Source organism: Lithobates pipiens, unplaced genomic scaffold (assembly GCF_037356315.1).
Source record: "Lithobates pipiens isolate NorthernLeopardFrog02 unplaced genomic scaffold, aLitPip1_a1.2 Scaffold_13, whole genome shotgun sequence".
NCBI lineage: Eukaryota > Metazoa > Chordata > Amphibia > Anura > Ranidae > Lithobates > Lithobates pipiens.
The window spans coordinates 397,023,975-397,046,418 of record NW_027507718.1 but is presented as its reverse complement, the minus strand read 5'-3'; the positions used below and the strand labels follow the sequence as shown (position 1 = coordinate 397,046,418).

The 22,444-nt window shown below is 40.7% G+C and overlaps 1 protein-coding gene across 1 annotated transcript in view; it reads left to right on the top strand.

Moving 5' to 3' along the window:
- PDGFRL (platelet derived growth factor receptor like) overlaps positions 1-22,444 on the top strand; it is a 171,372-nt gene that overhangs the window by 113,275 nt on the left and 35,653 nt on the right. The window contains exons 3-4 of the mRNA XM_077477398.1: positions 12,678-12,829; positions 21,930-22,223. Of these exons, the coding sequence (XP_077333524.1) occupies positions 12,678-12,829; positions 21,930-22,223 (446 nt within the window). The remainder of the gene's footprint in view (positions 1-12,677; positions 12,830-21,929; positions 22,224-22,444) is intronic.

The following is a 22,444-nucleotide window of genomic DNA, read 5'->3' as shown; positions in this document are numbered from 1 at the left end:
TGAGGCCTCATAGTATTTTCCAACAACAATAAAACATGAGTCCATTAGTAATTGAAATTGGACTAGGGTTTTTTATAGGACCAATGAATTTTGAATTTTGGGACCTGAGAAAGCTATAGGGATTGCCACCAGTAGCATTTAGTACACAAACAAAATACAAGCTAATTCATCTTGTTATATTTTTTCCTTCACTGAATTGCAAGATCTTGCCTTGTGTGGCAGTCCTGGTAATCTACTATATTTCTTCCCTCTTTTTACTTACATCCAGCATCTGTATCTGAGCAAAGGCCTACTAACAAACCAGAATCTTTGGCCATTCTGTGCAATGTGTGGGGCTATTTGGCTGTACTGTGGGCTTAAGCTGGTAAATACTGCTATATTGAGCTGGTTTGTACTGCAACCAGATAAGTGTCAGCAGAAGTTTAGTTAGCCCATTTCTTCGTCAGTGGGATGCTAAGAAGAAGTGGGTTACGCTTGTGGCAGAGGTGAGTTCTACTGCTCACTGTGTCAGACCTTGGAGTGGAAGCATTGATGTGTATCATTTCACTGCCATTAGGGTATGGCCAAACATGTATTTCAATTTTCTAAGTTTTCTAAGATTTGAAGAGATTTCATCCCACTTCTTGTCCGGAGAGCAATTAAAAGAAATCCCACCAACAGGGATACAGACAATATCAGAACAACATTTAAAAAATATTTAGTAGCGCAAGAATGGCAACAACTTCTCCTATTTATTTTTCTTGTCCTCTTTCAGTCTTCATTTCACATACTTCACTCTTTCCTTTTTAAATAAAAAAAAAATGGGGTTGGGCATTAAACTAGAACACTATATAAATATTAAAAGGAAAAGTATAATCATCAAAAGGAAACTGTGATAAAGTTTTGCAGAGTTTATGATTTTTAGGTTTTAAGTTTGTATAATATGATTCATTTTATGTGTACACCGCAAATATACAGTGTTAGATTTGTCGTCATTCAATAAAACATAAATAGCATTTATTGCCGCTTATAATGTTTTAAACTGTGACAATTATAATAATTTCCTTTTGAAGGTAAATGTAACCTAAAATCCTCCTTCCACAGTCAAAGAAACAGAATGACATTTCTGAACATGTCAGAGTATGTATAACCTGTGTGGAATTTATGTGTGCTGGCAGGAAGTGATGTCTTCAACATTACATCCTCATTACATAATGCTTGTATCCAGTAAATGGTTCTATTACCTATGTTAACTATATACAGTGTTTCCTAATGCACAATAAATGCTTTGTCATTAGGGAAGAGCAAATAATAAAGTTTTTACTTTGTAACTACCTTTTTGCTTAACAGTATATTTTTACAGTGGCCTTTTGTATTACTGTACTGCTTTCTATGGTCAGCATTTACAGTCCATGTAAAAATAATATCTTTGTTTATGGGGAAATGCCAACTCAAATGCTTCAGCACACTCTTGGGACCATAGTTGACAGATGCTCTACTGGGCACTATTTAGTTCTTTGAAAAGTCTAGCAGAGATACATCATTGTTAACTATATAATAGGTGAAGGCCTTCCACCAGGTCCCCCAAGGGCCAAGTTAACAAAACGAAAATATTACTAAAAAAATTTACTCATACTTTGTACTGCTCAACTCAAATGCTATGACTCTCTTCCTTAATAAGGGATCTTCTACATTTCTCACTGCATTAAGGTATGCTGTATAAAGTAATTGTATAATGTCATTATTACCTTATCAACATATGTCCTATCAGTTTCAAATCCATGTCTTGATGATTAGCAAAATAAATTCATGGTCATTGATATAGGCTGGGTTCTCACTAGTCCGGTGTAGCTGCTGATCAGCTGACCAGGGTCCTTGTACCCATCAACAAAGCACCTCCCCCATGTTGATAGCATGTGACCTGGTATGGCTCAGGAGTGGGGGCGCTCGCTCATCCCCCTCTTTCCTGACCTGCTGGGCTGCATGCTCGAATAAGGGTCTGGTAAGTATTTTGGGGGGACACCCATTTTTTTTTAATTTTGGCATGGGGTTCCCCTTAAAATCCATACCAAACCCAAAGGGTCTGGTATGGATTGGAGGGGGACCCCCACGCCTTTTTTTTTTAAACATGTTTGTATTGCCGGCAATGGTATTGTATTGCTGGAAATTTAAATGTCTTTTTTTTTCTTTATAAATGTCAGTTTTGCTGTGGCAGGTTCTATACATTTAGAAGAAAAAGAGAACATTGGGACTTTAAGTGAGGCGGTGACCGGGTAAGGTCAGTTGCCTCCATCCCTATTTGAATAAAGCAATCAGGATGACTGGGGGTTGGGACTTTAAATGAAGCAGGCAGGTGTAAAACATTTAAATTTATTGGAAACTCAATGGTAAGTTGCATGAGGGTAATCATGAGTACACCAAGAAGACCAATATATTCCATTCAATGGATAAACATACAGCAATAACAATTGACCACTAAAAATACAAATCACATATAAGGCCGCGTACACACGGGCGGACTGTTCGCCCAACTTTGTCCGCTGAACAGTGTTTGGGCGGACAGTCCGCTCGTGTGTGGGCTTTCAGCGGACAGTTTCAGCGGACAGTTGGACGGACAAGGTTTTTCGGAATTTCCGAAAAACTGTCCGCTGAAACCTTGTTTCAGCGAACAGTCCGCTCATGTGTAGGCTTGTTCGTCAAACAAAGTTGCGCGCATGCTCAGAAAGGATTTTCACGCCGAAAGCTATAATGCAGTGTATAGGACGTCGTATTTTTCGTCCCGTCGTACGTGCCGTTCACGTCATCGCGCGCGGTTTCAGCAAACTGTTCGTTCGTCGTGTGTGGCCATGTCCGTCCATGCTAATTTTGAGCGGACTGTTTGCCGAAACTGTTGGACGGACAAAGTTGGGCGAACAGTCCGCCCGTGTGTACGCGGCCTTACAAGTGATCATTAAGTAAGTAAAACATATAGTTGGCATAAAACATGGTATATAGTAGCTCTATGCATTTCGTGGATTCATCCACTCTTCAGGAGCATGCATGTGGAAAACTGAATGCTGTAGTATAATAATAAGAATATCTGTAAGGTCTGACCCTGTCACGGAAAGCAGAGATTAAAATAAAGTAATTAGAAGTAATATTGGCTAGGATAAACCCCCCAAAACCACTCTCAAAAGTACTTACATTATCTGTATCTATGCAGTAGCAATGTGCCAAAATGAATCAGAATAACCCCATATGGGTATCACTGGTGGGAGCAGAGGTGGTTAAGGCAGACCAGGACTGGACAAAGATGGTTTCCAAGAAAGGAAATTCCAAATATTAATAATGGTCAACAGTGACCATATGTGCTAAAAATAAAAGAAAGATTGTAAAATAGGTTCTATACATGGTACAGATGCTCCACTTTAAAGGCAGACGAAAGGAACCCCCCAGGGAATATATTTAAATGTTTGTATTTGTATGAAACATTTGTATTTGTATCACTTTAACCACCATTAAAATCACTGCCCCTGTAAAAACAACCTTTTAAAAAAAATTATTTTACATTGATACATGTCCCCCAGACCAGTACCTGGACCCCCATACCCGTTTTTATGACCAATAACTTGCATATAAGCCAACAAAATGGGCACTTTTGATTTTTCAAGTTTGGGTCCCATAGACTTTAATAGGGTTTGCGTCCGAACTTATGTGATATTCGAGAGTTCTGGCATGAACCGAACCAGGGGGGTGCTCGGCCCAACTCTATTTGAGAGTACCAATAGGCTAAAAATGTTTCTTAGTTACTACCTTACCAAAAATAACTGGAGAGAATGTTCCATGTCTTCCTTGAAAAAGGCTGCAAGGCTAGTAGGCTCCACCTTGTTGAGATGAATTGTATTTTTATATACTGTGTTGTTTGCATTCTAACATCAGAAATGTTAATAGAAGGGATTTGTTAAAAAACAAAGACCTGTGCTGTTACTGCTGATATTTGTGTGCCATTCAGATAAAGTGAGAGTATATATGAGTTGTATTTAGCAGCTGGTATGAGCAGAGACACAGCGGCTGCCAGGGGCCCTGCATGATGTGGATTTATAATATTTTAGTAAACTAGCCATGTTATATCTATTATTTATATGGCTGTTTTATCATTTACATTTTATAGATACAAAACACTTTTAAACTGTGTAATAGTGTTATTTGTAATATTATATATTGGTTATATTATACATAAAAAATTGTATTTTAATAGCAGAGCTAAAACATTCATGTGCAGTTTGGGCACTGGTGATTTTATTAATTTATGTTTAGATTGCCCAAAGTAAAAGACCCCACATAGAATTCTTTCATGTTTAATTGAACTTTTTTTAGCTGAATTGATATGAGAGTCATACATCTAAATGTCTATTTTAATTAGACCAGAGGGATCTTGTGCTAATCTTTGGGGTAATATCAACTGAATTTAGACGGTGTTGTTACACAGATAAATATGTATCACGTGTTCTACTCTTCCACTAATTTTCTACGCATATATATTAATGGGATCATTTTGCTAATAACTTTATCTGTGGGGTTTCAAGATACTCAATAAGCCTGAAATAAAATAGTTTTTGAATTAAGCAACTGCTCACACATTGGTTTTATAAGAAAACAGTTACATGACTTTTGTTCTTTTAGCTTAATTAGCTTTGTATTTACTGTTTTACTGTGTGTGCATTCAAAGAAACCACTTTAAATGTTCTTCACGGTATATGTCAAGTTATTTTTTTTTATTTGCTTTGGATATGGATATGGTTTACGGTTACCGCTACTATGGGTTTACATTGAATACCCAGGATTTGCAAATTTCGCAATTTGGCAAACTTTTTGACGAACAGTTTGCTGGCTCGCAGCAGATGTAAGGGACAACCAATAATTTAGCCCAAGCCTTTACCCCTGGTCTATAAGTCCTAAACAACCAATAATTTGAAGGAATAAGTTACCCAGTCTTCCTATAAAAGGTTTTGGTTCACAACAGCCATATTGTCAATGTGTGTTGGCACTGTTAGCGAAAGCTGACAATTCTGTGTAGAAAGAGAAAATGTTTTATTCATTTTTTATATCCTATATTGAATTTTATTTTAACTGTGCTGTCTTCCCTTTATAATATAAAGCATAGGGGCAAACTGTTGATACTATATAAATCCTGTGTAATAATAATAGTTTATTATTTCTTTAATAATTTATTTTGATACTACCATAGTACATGTTTACCATGACAGTACCTGGCTTATTACATGTTTATTTCACAATAAGAGCCCCTTTCAGACGGATCGGAATCCTTCCAAGCGGATCTGCTTGCTCAGCAGGGGATCTCTCTGCAGAGCAGGCGGATGACAGGTCCATATACACTCCGCTATGCAAGGACACAGACACAGCCCACTGTTCTCTATGGGATGGTTGGATGGAAACAGACCACCTGTCCATTTCCATCCAATTGTCATCTGATCCGTCAGATACAGTATCTCACAAAAGTGAGTACACCCCTCACATTTTTGTCAATATTTTATTATATCTTTTCATGGGACAACACTGAAGAAATAACACTTTGCTACAATGTAAATTAGTGAGTGTACAGCTTGTATAACAGTGTAAATGTTAAATTTGCTGTCCCCTCAAAATAGCTCAACACACAGTCATTAATGTCTAACCGCTGGCAACAAAAGTGAGTACACCCCTAAGTGAAAATTTCCAAATTAGGCCCAATTGCCCATTTTTCCTCCCTGGTGTCATGCGACTCGTTAGTGTTACAAGGTCTCAGGTGTGAATGGGGAGTAGGTGTGTTAAATTTGGTGTTATCGTTCTCACTCTCTCATACTGGTCACTGGAAGTTCAACATGGCACCTCATGGCAAAGAACTCTCTGAGTATCTGAAAAAAAGAATTATTGATCTACATAAAGATAGCATAGGCTTTAAGAAGATTGCCAAGACCCTGAAACTGAGCTGCAACACGGTGGCCAAGACCATACAGCAGTTTAAAAGGACAGGTTCCACTCAGAACAGGCCTTGCCATGGTCGACAAAAGAAGTTGAGTGCACGTGCTCAGCGACATATCCAGAGGTTGTCTTTGGTCTGCCAGTGCAGACCATATGCCGCACACTGCATCAAATTGGTATGCACGGCTGTCATCCCAGAAGGAAGCCTGTTCTAAAGATGATGCAATATTTAGAGAATTCGTTTGGAAAGGAGGTACATCATGAATTAGCCTTAACACCCTTCAACTACCAAATAAAGAGGAAGGAGTTGCCCTCCCACACCCTTACAGCTATTTCTTGGCAGCGCAGCTACAAAATATGGGTGGTTGTGAAGCTGAAGGAGAAGGTCGAGAGAGGAAGATTCTGTTATGTAATTTGCTGCAGAGTTCATTGGTGGAGGCCCTGGAGGCAGGGACCTTCTTGCGGGGGTTGCCCACTCTTGACTAAATGTCAAGAGTGTGGGATGCCGCAAAAAAATTATGGGGCATAGGGGTTTTACATAATATTCCCCTCTATGGGAAAATAGGAAGTTGGGTGAGGTGCAGAAATTGGGGATAATTAGAGAGTGGGAAAGACGAGGGTTAAAGTTTATCTCCCAGGTCTTTCAAGATGGAACACTAAAATCCTTTCAGGAACTAAGGGATCAGTTTTCAATCCCTAATAAATCTTTCTTTAGATATCTACAGGTAAGACATGCTTTGACAGAACAGCTTAAAGGGAGGTCAATAGAATGGTGTGGTATTCCGGTACTACAGAATATCATTAAGGCCAAGTCACGGAAAGGCTTAATAGCCAAAATATATCTAAGCATACATAAAGAGTCTCGGGAAGGGTTACAAGCTAGGCCCTATAGGAAGAAATGGGAAAACGATGTGGGATCTATATCGGAACTACAATGGGTAAGGATTTTGGAACTTGCCCCATGGGTATCGCTGTCCCCACCCCAGAAGATGTCACATTTATTTTTACTCTACAGGGCTTACTACACGCCACAAAAGCTTTTTTGGTTTGGCCGAAGACAAGATGATACCTGCCCTAGATGTGGTAGGTCAGGGGGAGACCTTATCCATATGTTTTGGAGATGTCCAAAACTTTATCGATATTGGAGGGAGGTGGTGGATTTTATTGCCCAGGTGTTTGAAGTGCACATTGATATGGACCCTACTCTTTGTGTCCTGGGATGGATAGAGGGAGTAGGTAGACCAAATTATATCCAATTAGCAATCCTGAGATGCCTCTTTCAGGCAAGGAAACTTATTGCCCAGAGGTGGCAGTCCCCTACCCCTCCATCTAGTAAGGATTTGGTATAGAGTATGGAAATGGTGATTCTCAAGGAGAGGATGTCATATATTAAACAAGGAGCTTTCAAAAAATGTGCTAACATTTGGAAGATGAGGAATAGCAAGGGGGAGGCATAAATAAATGTAAGGTTTGATATATAAGATGGTGGGAATAAGGATAAAAAAACCTGCTGTGTGATGAATGGAGTGGTGGGTGTTAGTGTTATTGGAAGTATGGAGGAATGGTATGAGAGAGTGGTGGGGTAGGTGTGAGTAAGGGAAAAGAATATTCTATATAAATTTAGTTGTTATGTAGGGGGGGGATCAGACTGTTCGTTTTATATTTTCTCTTTTCTAATTTTAAATGCAAGAGGTTTATGATTGTGTTGTAAAATTTGAAAAGAAATCAAAAAAGATATAAAGTAAAAAAATAAATAAAAATATGATGCACAAGAAAGGCTGCAAACAGTTTGCTGAAGACAAGCAGACTAATGCCGCGTACACACAAGCGGACTGTATGGCATACTTAGTTCGTCATACAATCCGACGGACAGTCCGTCGTACTTTCCACTGAACGGACTTGACCACACACGGATGCACAAACAGTCCTTCGAAAGCTTGCGCGATGACGTGTACAGCACGTACGACGGGACTAGAAATAGGAAGTCCAAGACACAGCAAAGCACCCTTCCGCCGTGTAAATCCTTTCTGGGCATGCGCCATTCTTAGTCCGTCGAACTAGCATACTGACGACCGTACTGTCCGCTGAAACCAAAGTACGACGGACAGAATTTCGAAAAAACCGAAATACTTAGTACGCCGGACTGCACGCTGAAAAAGTCCGCTGAAGCCCACACACGAGCAGATTGTCCACTGAAATGTGTTTCGACGGACTAAGTACGCCATACAGTCCGCTCGTGTGTACGCGGCATAAGGACATGGATTACTGGTCCTGTGGTCTGATGATGAGACCAAGATACACTTATTTGGTTCAGATGGTGTCAAGCGTGTGTGGCAGCAACCAGGTGAGGAGTACAAAGGCAAGTGCGTCTTGCCTACGGTCAAGCATGATGGTGGGAGTGTCATGGTCTGAGGCTTCATGAGTGCTGCCATCACTGGGGAGCTACAGTTCATTAAAGGAACCATGAATGCCAACATTTACTGTGACATACTGAAGCAGAGCATGATCCCCTCCCTTCAAGGACTGAGCCACAGGGCAGTATTCCAACATGATAATGACCCCAAACACACCTCCACTGCCTTGCTAAACAAGCTGAGGGTAAAGATGATGAACTGGCTAAGCATGTCTCCAGACCTACACCCTATTGAGCATCTGTGAGGCATACTCAAAACGGAAGGTGGAGGAGCGCAAGGTCTCTAACATCCACCAGCTCCTTTATGTCATCATGGAGGAGTGGACGAGGACTCCAGTGGCAACCTGTGAAGCTCTGGTGAACTCATGCCCAAGAAGGTCAGGGCAGTGCTGGAAAACAATAGTGGCCACACAAAATATTGACACATGGGCCCAATTTGGACATTTTCACTAGGGAGTGTACACACTTTTGTTGGCAGCGGTTTAGACATTAATGGCTGTGTGTTGAATTATTTTGAGGTGACAGCATTTAAACTGTTATACAAGCTGTTCACTCACTACTTTACATTGTAGCAAAGTGTAATTTCCTCAGTGTTGTCACATGAAAAGATATAAAATATTTACAAAAATGTGAGGAGTGTACTCACTTTTGTGAGATAATTTAGATGGGTAACAGATCCCCATCTGTCTGTTTTTAGCGGATTGGATTGGATGCTGGCGTCTGATGGCGCAGCTCCATAGAGAACAATGGGTGATCCGATCAGGTCTGCCTGAAAATCAGGCAGGCGGACCAGAATGGTCCTCTGGTGTGAAAGGGTCCTAACACCTCTTTTAGCCCTACTAACAGCCAAACTGGATAACAAGATTTGCCACAATGGGTTTCGCTGCAAAAGTTGTGAACTTCAACCAACATTCCCAAAACTGTTTGTGAGCTGAACTCAGGGAGATTAGCTACTCCCTAATCTCTGCTTTTTACTGCTGTATGAGGCTTGCTTTGAGAAATTTCCCCCACTTTCTGTCCCAGTGACCGGTTTTACCATAAAGGGAAATTTTGCAATAGAAAGGCAGACAAAAAATAAAATCTTGTGGGACTCTACCCTTCCCCTGCTCTACTAAAAAAAATGTTTCAATACATTTTTTATTGCTTTTCCTGTAAACATACCACAGAATGCAAATAAGCCTTAGAATAGTCAGGAATATAGCACAGAAATATTTGTGCAAGAAACAAAGGTAACACAATGTGGTTATGATATTGTTATTCAGCATTGGGTCTCACTATCGAAAGCGAGATTGAAGTATAAATAAACTATAAATATATGATGGCTTGATAAACAGGATTTTAATATAAGTAGCAGTCAAACAGTGGGGATTACAGCATGGAGCAAGGGGAAAAGAACAGTCAGTCTAAGGCCGCGTACACACGGGCGGACTGTTCGCCCAACTTAGTCCGCTGAACAGTGTTTCAGCGGACAATCCGCTCGTGTGTGGGCTTCAGCGGACTGTTTCAGCGGACAGTCTGACGAACAAAGTCTTACGGAATTTCCGTAAGACAGTCCGTCCAAACTTGGTTTCAGCGGACAGTCCGCTCGTGTGTAGGCTAGTTCGACAGACTAAGTTTGGCGCATGCTCAGAAAGGATTTACACGGCGAAGGTTGCATTGCAGTGTATTGGACGTCGAATTTCTCGTCCCGTCGTACGTGCCGTTCACGTCATGGCGCACGCTTTCAGCGGACTGTCTGCTCATCGTGTGTGGTCAAGTCCGTTCATGCAAATTTTGAACGGACTGTTTGTCGGATTGTCTGACGAACTTAGTTGGGCGAACAGTCCGCCCGTGTGTACGCGGCCTAAGAGAAAAGAAGAGGTAAGGGAAAAAAGAAAAAAGCTGGAGAGAGGCAGTCTAGCCCTACCTGCAAGCCAAACAGACTGTAGTCCATTCTAGATTGAAGAAAATATGTAAACCTCGGGTACAACACAGCTGAGTATTTTCGAATTGTATCAGTTACCCTAGCCTCCACTTTCTCATGTATCATCATTTGTGTGATCCGAGATTTAGTTTCGGCTATGGAAAGAGTAGGGGTTTTCTACATTCTGCCAAGTTTCTGTTTAGCAGCAGTGAGGATATGGATCATTAGCCTAAATTGTACTGTGAACAGATCAGGGGTCTTTATACAGAAAAGGGCTTATTCAGGTTTGAGGGGAATATTCTATCCATATGGAAAAGACTTCTGAACAAAATTGCCGAACCAGTGAACAAAAGGTTCCCAATTGTCCACATCCTCAAACAGGTAGCTGGACAACAAATCTAGCAATTCTAACAGGCACCTTGTAGTTGGCTTCTTCCACAAGACTACCAGCAAGATTTCACTGTGTCCCAGATACGGGACCAATCAGCACCAAACACCACCCTAAGGTCTGCTGCCCACTGATGAGTGTAGGTCAGGGGTCAGGACGTGAGTAGGGTGAGTAGCATAAATAAACAAGATCAGTTCTGGGGGATGTAGGTCCTTACAGCACTGATGATTAAAACGGGACAAAAGCAACGGACCATCCAGGAACTTGATATTGTGCTCCAAAAAATGTTTAACGTGGTAGTAAACCTAGTTATTTTACTTGTACATACAGGAAAGCCTATAACAAGGCTTACCTGTAGGTACAGTGAATACCTCCTAGACTCCTGTTTAGGAGATATTCAGAGTGCATGCAGCTGGTGGCATCACCTGCGCATACCGTGCCGGACCTTCAGAGCCCATGCCAAAAACATTAGGAGTGACGTCATCGCATGCCCGGCCACTCATGTAGCTAGAGGCTGCGAACCTGGAAGGAAGACCGTTGAAGATGGAAAACCTCAGTGGTTAAAGCATGCCTCTGGAAGGCTTTGTTGTAAGGTAAGTCTCACACAATGTGCTAGTATGCGATGCATTTGTCTTAATTTGAAGATATCGATGCACTTCTATTAAAGGTGATTTCAAAGTTTGTTGTAGTGAAGAAAATGGAAAAATGTTATTAAGGGTGAAAAAAAAATGTTTTATTTCTGTCTGTGTTGCTGTTGGAGAGTTACCATTACTTTGCGTCTGGTAAAACCTTGTCATTGGAACTGAACCCCATATAGTAGTTGAAAGCCAACAAAAGTTCCAACCTTTTCCCACTCAGTCGAAAACTAAGAAAAAAGTTGTTGGCTGGAAATACAGTTTATGTTATAATATACTGTACATGAACCTGTAGGTGCAAAAAAATGAAAATTAAAAAAGTGCAATGCTTTGTTTGTACATGTTTTATGTCTGCAAACTATGCAAATGTCAAAACATTTTTGTGTTACAAGGACACAGGAAATTCACCCAAAAAAATGCATGACTTCACTTTTTGTTGTGGTTTCACATTTTCCCTAATTTCTTGTCTGGGGAAACCATTGTCACTGGGATAGTAAAAGTCTCTCTAAGAAAATCCAAGATAGCAGTAAAAAATTTACAGGAGGTTAATCCTTTTATACGCTATGCAAAACAAAAAAAATGACTGGAGGTACACTTCAAGGTAATTAAACAATCATACTCAAAACAAAAGCACACTCCCGATACCAGAAAGCAGAAAATGTCTGTGTATGCCAAACTTTATGCTTTTAAACTGGTGGTTGTCCATAAAAGGAAAACTGACCACACAGTTACAACTATTGCACTGCCGTTAGCAGGCATCGCTCTGCCTATAGCATGACCAGCTAACCATTGCACATCTGCTGCACACTTGTCAGTTGCAGCACAGTACAAGGTATCCTGGTCAACCATGATCATTCTTATAAACACTTCTGGACCTAGAAAATCACACTCTTTTGTGCCTAGCGGATATTCGGAGATTGATATTAGTTCATTACCACTTCATCCAGATTCCTCACCACTTTGAACATCTAAGGAAAATATGGCTTCCATCAAGTTGAAGTTTTTATAGCTTTGTACGTCTCCCCTGTCTTCCCATGTCTAGATGGGAAATTTTTGTGTAATTTTCTGAATGTTATGTGACAACATAAATAATTAAAAATATATATAATTAGGAGCAGTATTGCAGCAGTGTATATGAAGCAACATTGATTAAAAGTCCTAAAGTGGGACCCAAACTGTCTGTTTTCAACTGGTTATCTATAATCTATGTCTACAAGTGGTGGCAGAAACCCCAACACCATAATTGTCTCTATTATTGATTTTTTGTTTTTTTGTCTGCTCATTTTTTTATTCTAATTGCTAGATTTAGCAGAGTTTATAAAATGCCTGTTGGCCTTTATGGCAGAAATGAATGTCACCCACAGCTGAACAGTGCTCTGTTCTTTGTTGTCTTTCCAGCATCAAACAGCTTGACAGATATGGACAGCTGATTCTGATAAACTCCTCTGCAGCGGACACTGGGGAGTTCACCTGCTGGGCTCAGCACTGTGACAGCTTGGGCTGCAAGAAGGATGAATCCAAGACTGGCTCTACATACATTTTTTTCACAGGTCTAAGTCTAAGTATAAAGGGTTACCTATTGCATGTCACATTTCTATGTCTTACAAAATGACACATAGGTAAACATAGACAACAGATATGGCATTCTTACATATTACTAGTGGTGAGTTCAGTTAAAGTTAGCAGTGAACCAGGTCTTCTTCTGACATCACTGAAGGATACTCAATACTATTGAAGTAACATTATTTACCGCCATTATATATATATATATATATATATATATATATATATATATATTGTACTGTACTGTAATACACTGTAGTGTTAGGTTAAGGGTCAGTACCTTAATGTTTGTGTCTGATTATTTAATTATTTGGTGGGATAATTAATGTTTCAGATTTACATGAATATTTATTAGGGTCAGATGTTTTTCTTCTCACACAAACCAACATGAAGACAAAAGTAGCTCTAAGCTGCTCATAAAGAAGTTAAGTAGCATTTCAAATGCATGCTGAATGCAACTGAAAGCACGCTGCATGATGCACCTACACTAATCCTTCAATACACACACACTAAAAGTTATTGGTGGCAAAAAATTCCCTGTGCTAGAATTTCTGATGATAAAACTACTGCTCCAAAGCAAATACTCCAGTTTGACAAGACAAAAACATACTGCATTCAAATATACTTGCTGTGCTTTTCCAGACCCATCTTGTTGATTTCTAAAAATTGCATAACTACATTACGCCATAATGCAATTCCGTATTGGGGCCTTTAGTTTAGGGTACCCACCATTCAAGGTGGTGTGTAGAGACTAGTGAAAATGATACTGACACAAAGTTTTTAATGTTGAGAGGGGAAGATTAATTACATAATTATGAAATTTATCTTTTATATAATACACCTACAGTCATATTCATTTTTGAAAGTATCGTTCCACAATTCTGGTGTATTGAGGTATATACTGTATATATTCTACAATAAACTCAAAGGGCAGTGAGGGTTTTATGGTTTGGACTAAATATAACAATATCCTTTACTAACATAGGGATTTCTCCTAGCTGTATGGGCATCTTACAATATATGTAAAAGCTCTGCTTTATTGTCTGTGCTATATAAGTACCTATAATAAATAAATTAATCTTACTTGGGCAGCAATTGCTTAGCTTGTTGTTGCTGATACAAATCACATACAATGTCCAAGACCACTGGTTGGTGGTTTCAAACAATCAGATAAGAAAAGAAGGGTGCTTTTCTGAATGTTTAGTCTAGCAGGTCTTAGATATTTATGATCTACAACTCACGCACAGTAAACCAATACTCTTGGAACTAGGACTTAGGCCTAGGGATGGGCGAACGGTTTGGCCCGAGCATGAGTTCGGGCTGAACTTTCGCTGTTCAGATGTTCGGCGAATAGCCGAATAAGCGGGTTGTTCTACCGTTTGTTTGGCCCCCAAACTGACCACAATGCATTGCGGCACTGAACAGTGCATTGCAAGCCCTGATTGGCTGCAGCAGTGAAAGCTTCAGCCAATTGTGGCAAAGAGCACTGTCAGAGTCATGATTGGACACGGTCATCATGCCTTTATCCAAACCTGGCTCATTCCAGCCCCACAGTATAAAAGTATTCTTTCAATGGCAGACATTTTCAGTGTGATTTTTGGCGTGGAGAGAGATAGAACAGGGCTCTGTTTAGTGCTATTAGTTAGTGTGCTATAATGTGCTGTTTTGTTTCATAAGAATATTAGAATATTAGTATATTGTCAGTCAAGGGTTAGTGTGAGTGTAGTGAGGAGGACCATCATTCAGCTTTGCATAGTGTGCAGCTAGAGTGGGGACAGCTCAGATAGTTTCACTGTAGTGTAGTGAGACCGTGTCATTCATACATACATTAGTGTGGAGTAGGGACAGCTCATATAGTTTCCGCGTAGTGTAGTGAGACCGTGCCAGTAATCTTTACATTAGTGTATGGCTAGAGTAGGGACAGTTCAGATAGCGTCAGTGTAGTGACGATTAAACACCATCAATTTGTTTGTGTTACTGCCAGTTTAACGCCATATAGTTCTGTGTGCGTTACTGCCAGTTTAACGCCGTGTAGTTTTTTGTGCAGTACTGCTAGTTTTACACCATATAGTTTTGTGTGTGATACTGCCAGGATAACACCATATAGTTCTGTGTGTTACTGCCAGTGTAACACCATATAGTTCTGTGGGGGTTACTGACAGTTAAACGCCATATAGTTCTGTGTGTGTTACTGCCAGTTTAACGCCATATAGTTCTGTGTGTGTTACTGCCAGTTTAACACCATTTACTTTTGTGTGTTACTGTCAGTTTAACGCCATATAGTTCTGTAACTGTTACTGTACTGTCACTGTACATTTGGCGCATTATATTGCAGTATATTCTAGTGTACACGTGGAGTGTGTCTGTGTAGTGTGAGTACTCAAATTAAAGTGCACCAAACACCTCTTTACATTGATTAAACTGCATCTACGTACAGATTTCAATTTCTTCTTTAGATCTGCTTATAAGCATTGCCCCCTCCCTCCCAATAATATCTGGGAGGACAACAAGGAGAGGCAGATATTTCCTTGGCACTGTAAGGGGGCCAGAACAAATGTGTCAACAGGCAAAGGTGGACGTGGTGGTCAGTCCTCAGGCAGGGCATAATTTCCTCTGTTTAGTGAGTTTGCCCATGCTCAGTCACAGCATGCAGAGGAGGTGGTGGACTGGCTTACTAAACCTTCCCCATCCTCCTCATCCTCTGTTACGCAAGCAGATACAAGTGTGCAGTCCCCTGCAGTTGCCAGAGTGTATAAACTTGCCTCCTTGTCCACATTTATTCCTGCCATAGCCCCAACATCAGCCATTGAGGAGTCAGCTGAGTTATTTGACCACAGCATCAGCCACTTGCACCTCGATGATGCCCAACCATTACTGGATTCAGATGTTGGTTCTGAGGTTGAGGATGACAGGAACATGAGCCGAGAGAGAGGGAGGACTGGTAGACAAACTGGCATTCATGTTCCCCAAGTCGCAGCATTTTGCCAAGTTGTCTCCAGTGGTAATGATGAAGATGGAGGAGATAATGATGATGATGATGAGGTCACTGATGCGACTTGGGTGCCAGATAGAGCAGAGGAGGAGGAAACTGAAGGTGAGGCAGCACAACCCCAAGGAATAGGAATAGGATGGAGCAGCCATCCTATTCCATCACATTCTGCAGCTGTTAGCCCACCAAAGCTCAGCTGTCTGGGCCTTTTTCTGCAAATGGTGTCTCAGGCACATCAAACGTGGCAAAACCACCAACCATTTGGGTACCACGTGCTTAACAAGGCATTTAACAGCCAACCACTCAGCCCATTGGAAAGCGCACCTGTTGGCTCTCCAACTTCGGTCTTTAAGCCTGGTGGATTCTGCCTCGTTCTGTGAATTTGCACTGTACCAGAATGGCAGATTTCCAGTCACTACTACTTTTCACATAAGGTCATTCTATCTATCTACCATCATGTGGAAGAGAATGTTCTGGCATCATTGGGCAAGGCAGTCAGCCGTAAAGTCGACCTTACTGCTGACATGTGGTACAGCAAGCATGGACAGGGACAATATATTTTGTTCACAGCACACTGGGTAACGCTGCTTGCAACTTGAAAGGATGCAGGACAGGTCTCGGTGCTGCAACTTGTTGTGTCCCAATGTCTTCATACAGCTGGTGTTGATGATGCCAGACCTATGAGCTCTACCCCCTCCTCAGCCACCTCCGTGCCCTCATCTGCAGAATTGTCCTATGAACATCAGGTATTCCCTCAGCATTCAAAGGGCTATTGCCAGAGTCAGACCAAGAACCACAGGGGACAGGAACAACGCCGGAGCAGAGGATCTTGCAGCTCTGCAGGGACAGGCACAGAAGTGGTTCACGCCAAGCCAGCTGGAGCCAGGAATGGTGTCTGATAATGGCTCAAACCTCCTGTCCACCCTTAGACAGGGAAAGTTGACACATGTGTCATGCCTGGCACATGTCCTCAATTTGGTGGTGCAGCATTTCCTAAATACATACCCAGGGTCGCAAGATGTGCTAAAGCTGGCCAGAAGAGTCTGTAGCCATTTCAGGCGGTCATACACAGCCAGTGCTCAGTTGGCTGAAATTCAGCAGGAAATCCCCCTGCCCGTAAACCGCCTGATTTGTGGCATGCCTACCAGGTGGAACTCGACTTTGTTAATGCTGCAGGGGCTATACATGCAGCAGAGTACCTGTGCGAATATGGCACAATGACAGGCTCAGGCCGCCTCTGCTTTTTTTCCCCCACACCAATGGCTGATCATTAAGGATGCATGCACTGTTTTGTCATCATTTGAGGAGGCCACAATGATGGTGAGCCGTGACAGTGCATGCATCAGTGACACAATGGCTGTTTTGTTCCTGCTGGAGCAGACTCTGCGTGGCATTATGGACAGGGCACTAGAGGCAGAGCAGCAGGAGGAAGAGGAGGACTTCCTTTCCTCCCAAGGTCCACTTTATCCAGAGAACATCATTCCTATGTCACAGAACACAGGAGGAGAGAGGCGAGGAAGATGAGGAGAAGGATTCTGGCACTTTTACAGGCTTCAAAGAAGAGGAAGACATGCATCAATCTGTAAGAAATGGCTTTCCAACCCCAGGACCCTTGGGAGTAGTACTTGGCTGGGAGGAGGAGGTTCCAGATGCTGTCATCCTGAGTGACCCGAGGAGTCTGAAAATTTGAGGCACATGGGCAACCTCCTGCTTCAAAGCCTGTGAAAGAACCCAAGAATACATGGCATGAAGACGAAGGATGATTACTTGTCAACCCTCCTTGACCACCGTTATAAGGGGAAGGTCTCAGAACTCATTCTGTCCCCATAGAGAGTGCAGAAGATAAAATGTCTTTAGGACACGTTAAAGAGGATTTAATTAAACGTTTTTCCTGACTCCAGTAGGTTACAGTGTCGTGGAAAATGTCCTTTTGAGTCTTCTGTTGGTCAAGAGAGGAGCGTTGGAGAAGGCATCCACCTAAGTGAGGCATTTCGGAATTTTTTAAACCTCTCTGCCAAGGGCTTTCAGCTTCCACATCCCATCAGCAGCGTCTGCATCACATGGTAGATGTTTACCTGGGGGTCCAAAACAGAGATGGAGAGCTTTCCAGCTGACGATCCAGTGACTTACTGGGTCATGAGAATAGACCACTGGGCCGAACTTGCCAAGTATACTATTGAGTTGTTGGGCTGCCCTGCATCCAGCATGCTTTCAGAACTGGCATTCAGTGCTGCAGGAGGTTTTGTTACTGATCATAGAACGCTTAATTAAGTCTTTTTGGGATGTGGAATCTCTGCAAGACTTTGAGGCTGCCTAGCTTTGAGGGTGTTCAATCATTTCATCTGGAAGAATGTTTTTGGTATAGGTTTCATGGGCACAATTAACACCCAAAGACCAATTTTTCAGCACCTGTTTGACAGGTGCATAGCATTGCAATTTTTTACAGCAAGGCCAATTCTTGCTTTCATCAAGATTACTATAGGGTTACTATAGGGTTAGGGTGGGAAGGGGCCACCGACACCCAAAGACCAATTTTTTTGCACCTGTTTGACAAGTGCATATCATTGCAATTTTTTACAGCAAGGCCAATTCTTGCTTTTATCAAGAGTACCTCTATAGGGTTACCATGGGAAGGCACCAGGACACCCAAAGACCAATTTTTATGCACCCGTTACTTCTATACAAAGTTAAAGTGACACCAAAATGTATCCAAAAAAATCTCTAATTTTGTTCCCAGTGCACTATATTATGGCCTCATCATACACACTGGCTCCCCAGCTGTTGCTAAGCAAAATAAAGGCATCTTGCAGGTAAAATTACATTTTTTTGGCTTTATAAATGCAGTTATTGCTGCAGCAGATTCTAAACATGATACAGATCTGCCACTTTACAGGTAGACTAAGGGGACCCCCCAGGCACTATATTGGAAGGATTTTGTTCATGTTTAGGCTTTCACTTTAAAAATCTAAAAATCCCTGCTCATTTAAAAATGAAGTTTTCTCACTTTTTTTTATTGATACATGTCCCCCAGGGCAGGACTCAGATGCCTATAAGCATTGTATGGCCAATTACTTGCATATAAGCCTTGAAAATGGGCACTTTTTATTTTTGATGTTAAGGTCCCTTTGACTTTAATGGGGTCTGTTATTTGGGTCCAAACTTTTGTTGTGTTCGGGAGTTCGGATGCATATCAAACAGTCCATTCAACCCATCCCTGCTTAGGCCTTCAATGGCCTTCAAGGAGAGACAAATGGCCAATATCTCATATATATTTTGCCTGTATTAAGGGGAACCAATAAGTACAGAAGCTACCAAAAGATGCTATGACAGAATCTATGCCTAGTCCAATGCTTATCAAACTTTACATCAGTTATGTGGATGATTAAGTCTGTTAGCTACCAACCAAAATTGAGCTATTAGAGTTGAGTCTACTTCTACTTTATGGTAAAGGTTGTCTGTAATATTATGTTCAGGAATGAGTTAGTCAAGGGTTAAGATAGATGCAAATACAGTATATCATTGTCACAAGGAAAAAATAACTGCTAATGTCTTATCTGCTGTGTATATTATACTGGCTTTTGCAGGAAATGGGTATTCTTTCATTTATGCATGGACTAAACTAAAATAGTAATTTATCAGCTGTACAATCGACAGAGTGCAGTGCATGTACATACATCACTGAAAGAAGAAAGACAGGAAAAGATAACATCAGCTAAAATCTCAAAATTAAATTCAGTTGCAAATATATTCCAAAAGGTGCCAGTCATATTGAAGCCCAGCTTCTGATATTATATATATTTATATATATATATATATATATATATATATATATATATATATATATATAATAGAACTAGAATAAAAGAATAAAAACCATTCTCAAAAAACTGACCAAACCAGTGATCTATCTCTGTACAAAAGACAGGATATGCCATATGGAACATCTAAAATGGAAATTTCCCTCAGGACCTTAATGTAATAACCATACAGTTTAACGTGTCATCGTTATTTTTAGGCTACAAGGACACCTTCAGGCTACAATTAAACTGTATATGTAACTTTATGTCGTGACACTGCTAATGCTACTAAATGTACTAGATGAAGTATCTATGAGTACTCTTTAACCAAAGAGATTTGTAACCGCAGGAAAGGCACCACATTAGTGATCTGGGGTGAATGGTTTAAATCAAGCCCTGGTTTGGTTCAGGTTTAGTGAATATTCTTACAATTTCTTTTGATCCCAAACAGCAAAGTTTTTGTTTCATTATACCATTTACAATTTCTAATGCACATTTATCAGGAACCTGTACCATCTGCAGCCTGTACCATTTAAAATGCGTGCATGCACACGTTACATTTTTTTAAGCAATTATGCTTTTAAATAACTATTATTATAATACAGAATTTATAGTGTGATTACCACTTGCGCAGCATGTTACAATATAAAGGGAGATGTTACGAGACAGATACAATACAATTCAATACAAGAGGATTAGGAGGGCCCTGCTCATGAGAGCTTATAGTCTAAAAGGGAAGAGAAAGTAGTACAAATAATAATAGCTGTAAGGGATGAACTGATGGGGAAAATTGAAGTACATTTTTAGGTGGAGGTTGTATAGGCTTCCCTGAAGTGATGAGTTTTCAGGGGCTACTCAATTTTTTATTGTTTTTGCTAAAACAGAAAACATGAGAGATATCCCAAGAGCCATGTAGCAGGTACCGCACTCCACTGAACCTGCATTTATAGTGCCATTCATAAAGCGCAGGGTGCTGTGTGAAACTTGCATTCTCCCAGAGAGTGTATTCTATCATAAGGCTGCCATAGTACTCTTTGTTAGCAAGGCCAGTTACATAGTCAATCTGGTTGAAAAAAGTTCATCCAGTTCAACCAACAATTACATGATTTTGAAAGGTCATGTGACTAAGAACTTTTCTTCCCCAGCATGTCAGCCAGGATCCGCCAATCATTCGGGAGAGAAGCAGAACGACGGTCTGCCTATGTAAACAAGGTAGATCACTGTTCTGTCAGTAGCGAAGGTAGTGATCCTGTGTATCTGCAAAGCAGGAACACAAATCTCTGCCTTCCCATAATAAAAGAACCCCCACACAGTTTGCAAGCACTCCCTAGGAACACACTTAGCCCTTTGATCGCCCCTGATGTTAGCCCCTTCCCTGCCAGTGTCATTATTACAGTGACAGTGCATGCTTTTTAACACCGATTGCTGTACTGGTGTGACTGGTCCCTAAAAAGTGTCAGTTAGGTGTCCAATTTGTCAGCCGCAATGTCGCAATCCCACTATAATTCGCTGATCCCCACCATTACTAGTAAAAATAAATAAATAATTCCATAAAAATATATTCCATAGTTTGTAGGCTGTATAACTTTTGCGCAAACCAATCAATATATGCTAATAGTTTTTTTTTTTTACCAAAAATATGTAACAGAATACATATTGGCCTAAATTGATGAAAAAATTGGATTTTTTAAAAAAAAATTATTGGATGTGTTTTATAGCAGAGAGTAAAAAACATTGTTTTTTTTTGTTTTGTTTTTTTAATTGTAGGTCTTCTTTGGTTTCTAGCATAAAAAGAAAAACCGTAGAGGTAATCAAATACCACCAAAAGAAAGCTCTATTTGTGGGAAAAAAGGATATAAATTTTGTTTGAGTAAATTGTTGCAGAACCGCGCAATCGTCATTTAAAGTAACAGTGCCATATTGTAAAAAATTGCCTGGGCATTAAGGGGGTAAAATCTCCCAAAGCTGAAGTGGTTAATGTCCTTCTTATATATTTGTGGTTTTTAAAAGCAGCGGCATGATCATAGTAAGGCCATGCCACTGCTTTCAAATTTGGCACCTTACAGTGGCTCCTATTTCTGAGTCATTTTTGATGTCCCCAATAGATGTTAACATCCCCAGGCTCACGAAATTTTGGTTTTTGACCTCCAACTTTCTGGCCACTTTGCTGATAACACTCAGCTTGTGTAAGGCCAATCCCACAGATGAGACTGAAAGAGCCTGATACAGAACAGTGCACTCAGTTACCAATGATGACGTAAATCTATATGTTCTTAACAAATGTTATTTCTCTTTCCACAGATAAAGGGGAACTATTTGTGCCATCTTCCAGTTACTTTGAGATTGTCTACCTGCACCCAGATAAACCAGCCATCATTCCATGCCGAGTGACCACTGCGTCTGCCAAAGTAACCCTACACAGGGAGTTCCCAGCTGAGCAGATCAAGGCCGATGGCACAGAGATTACCTATGATGTGAAAAAAGGTTTTGTGTACCAACATCCCACTGTCAACCAAAGTGGAGTGGTTTACTGCCGAGCAGAGGCCCGTGGGGCACCACAAATATCTATCAAATACCAGCTACTTTATGTAGAAGGTGAAGCAATTGCATGACTGTTTAAACTACCATTGATGTGGTTACCTGATTCATTCTAAAGAAGACCTTCACCCAATCTTTTCATCTTATTTAAAAAAAAAAATAGGGGGTTATGTGTGCAATACTACGCTTACTTTTGTGGTCAAGTACCTGTTCCAACTTACATACAAATTCAACTTAAGAACAAACCTACAGAACCTACCTTGTTTGTAACCCGGGGA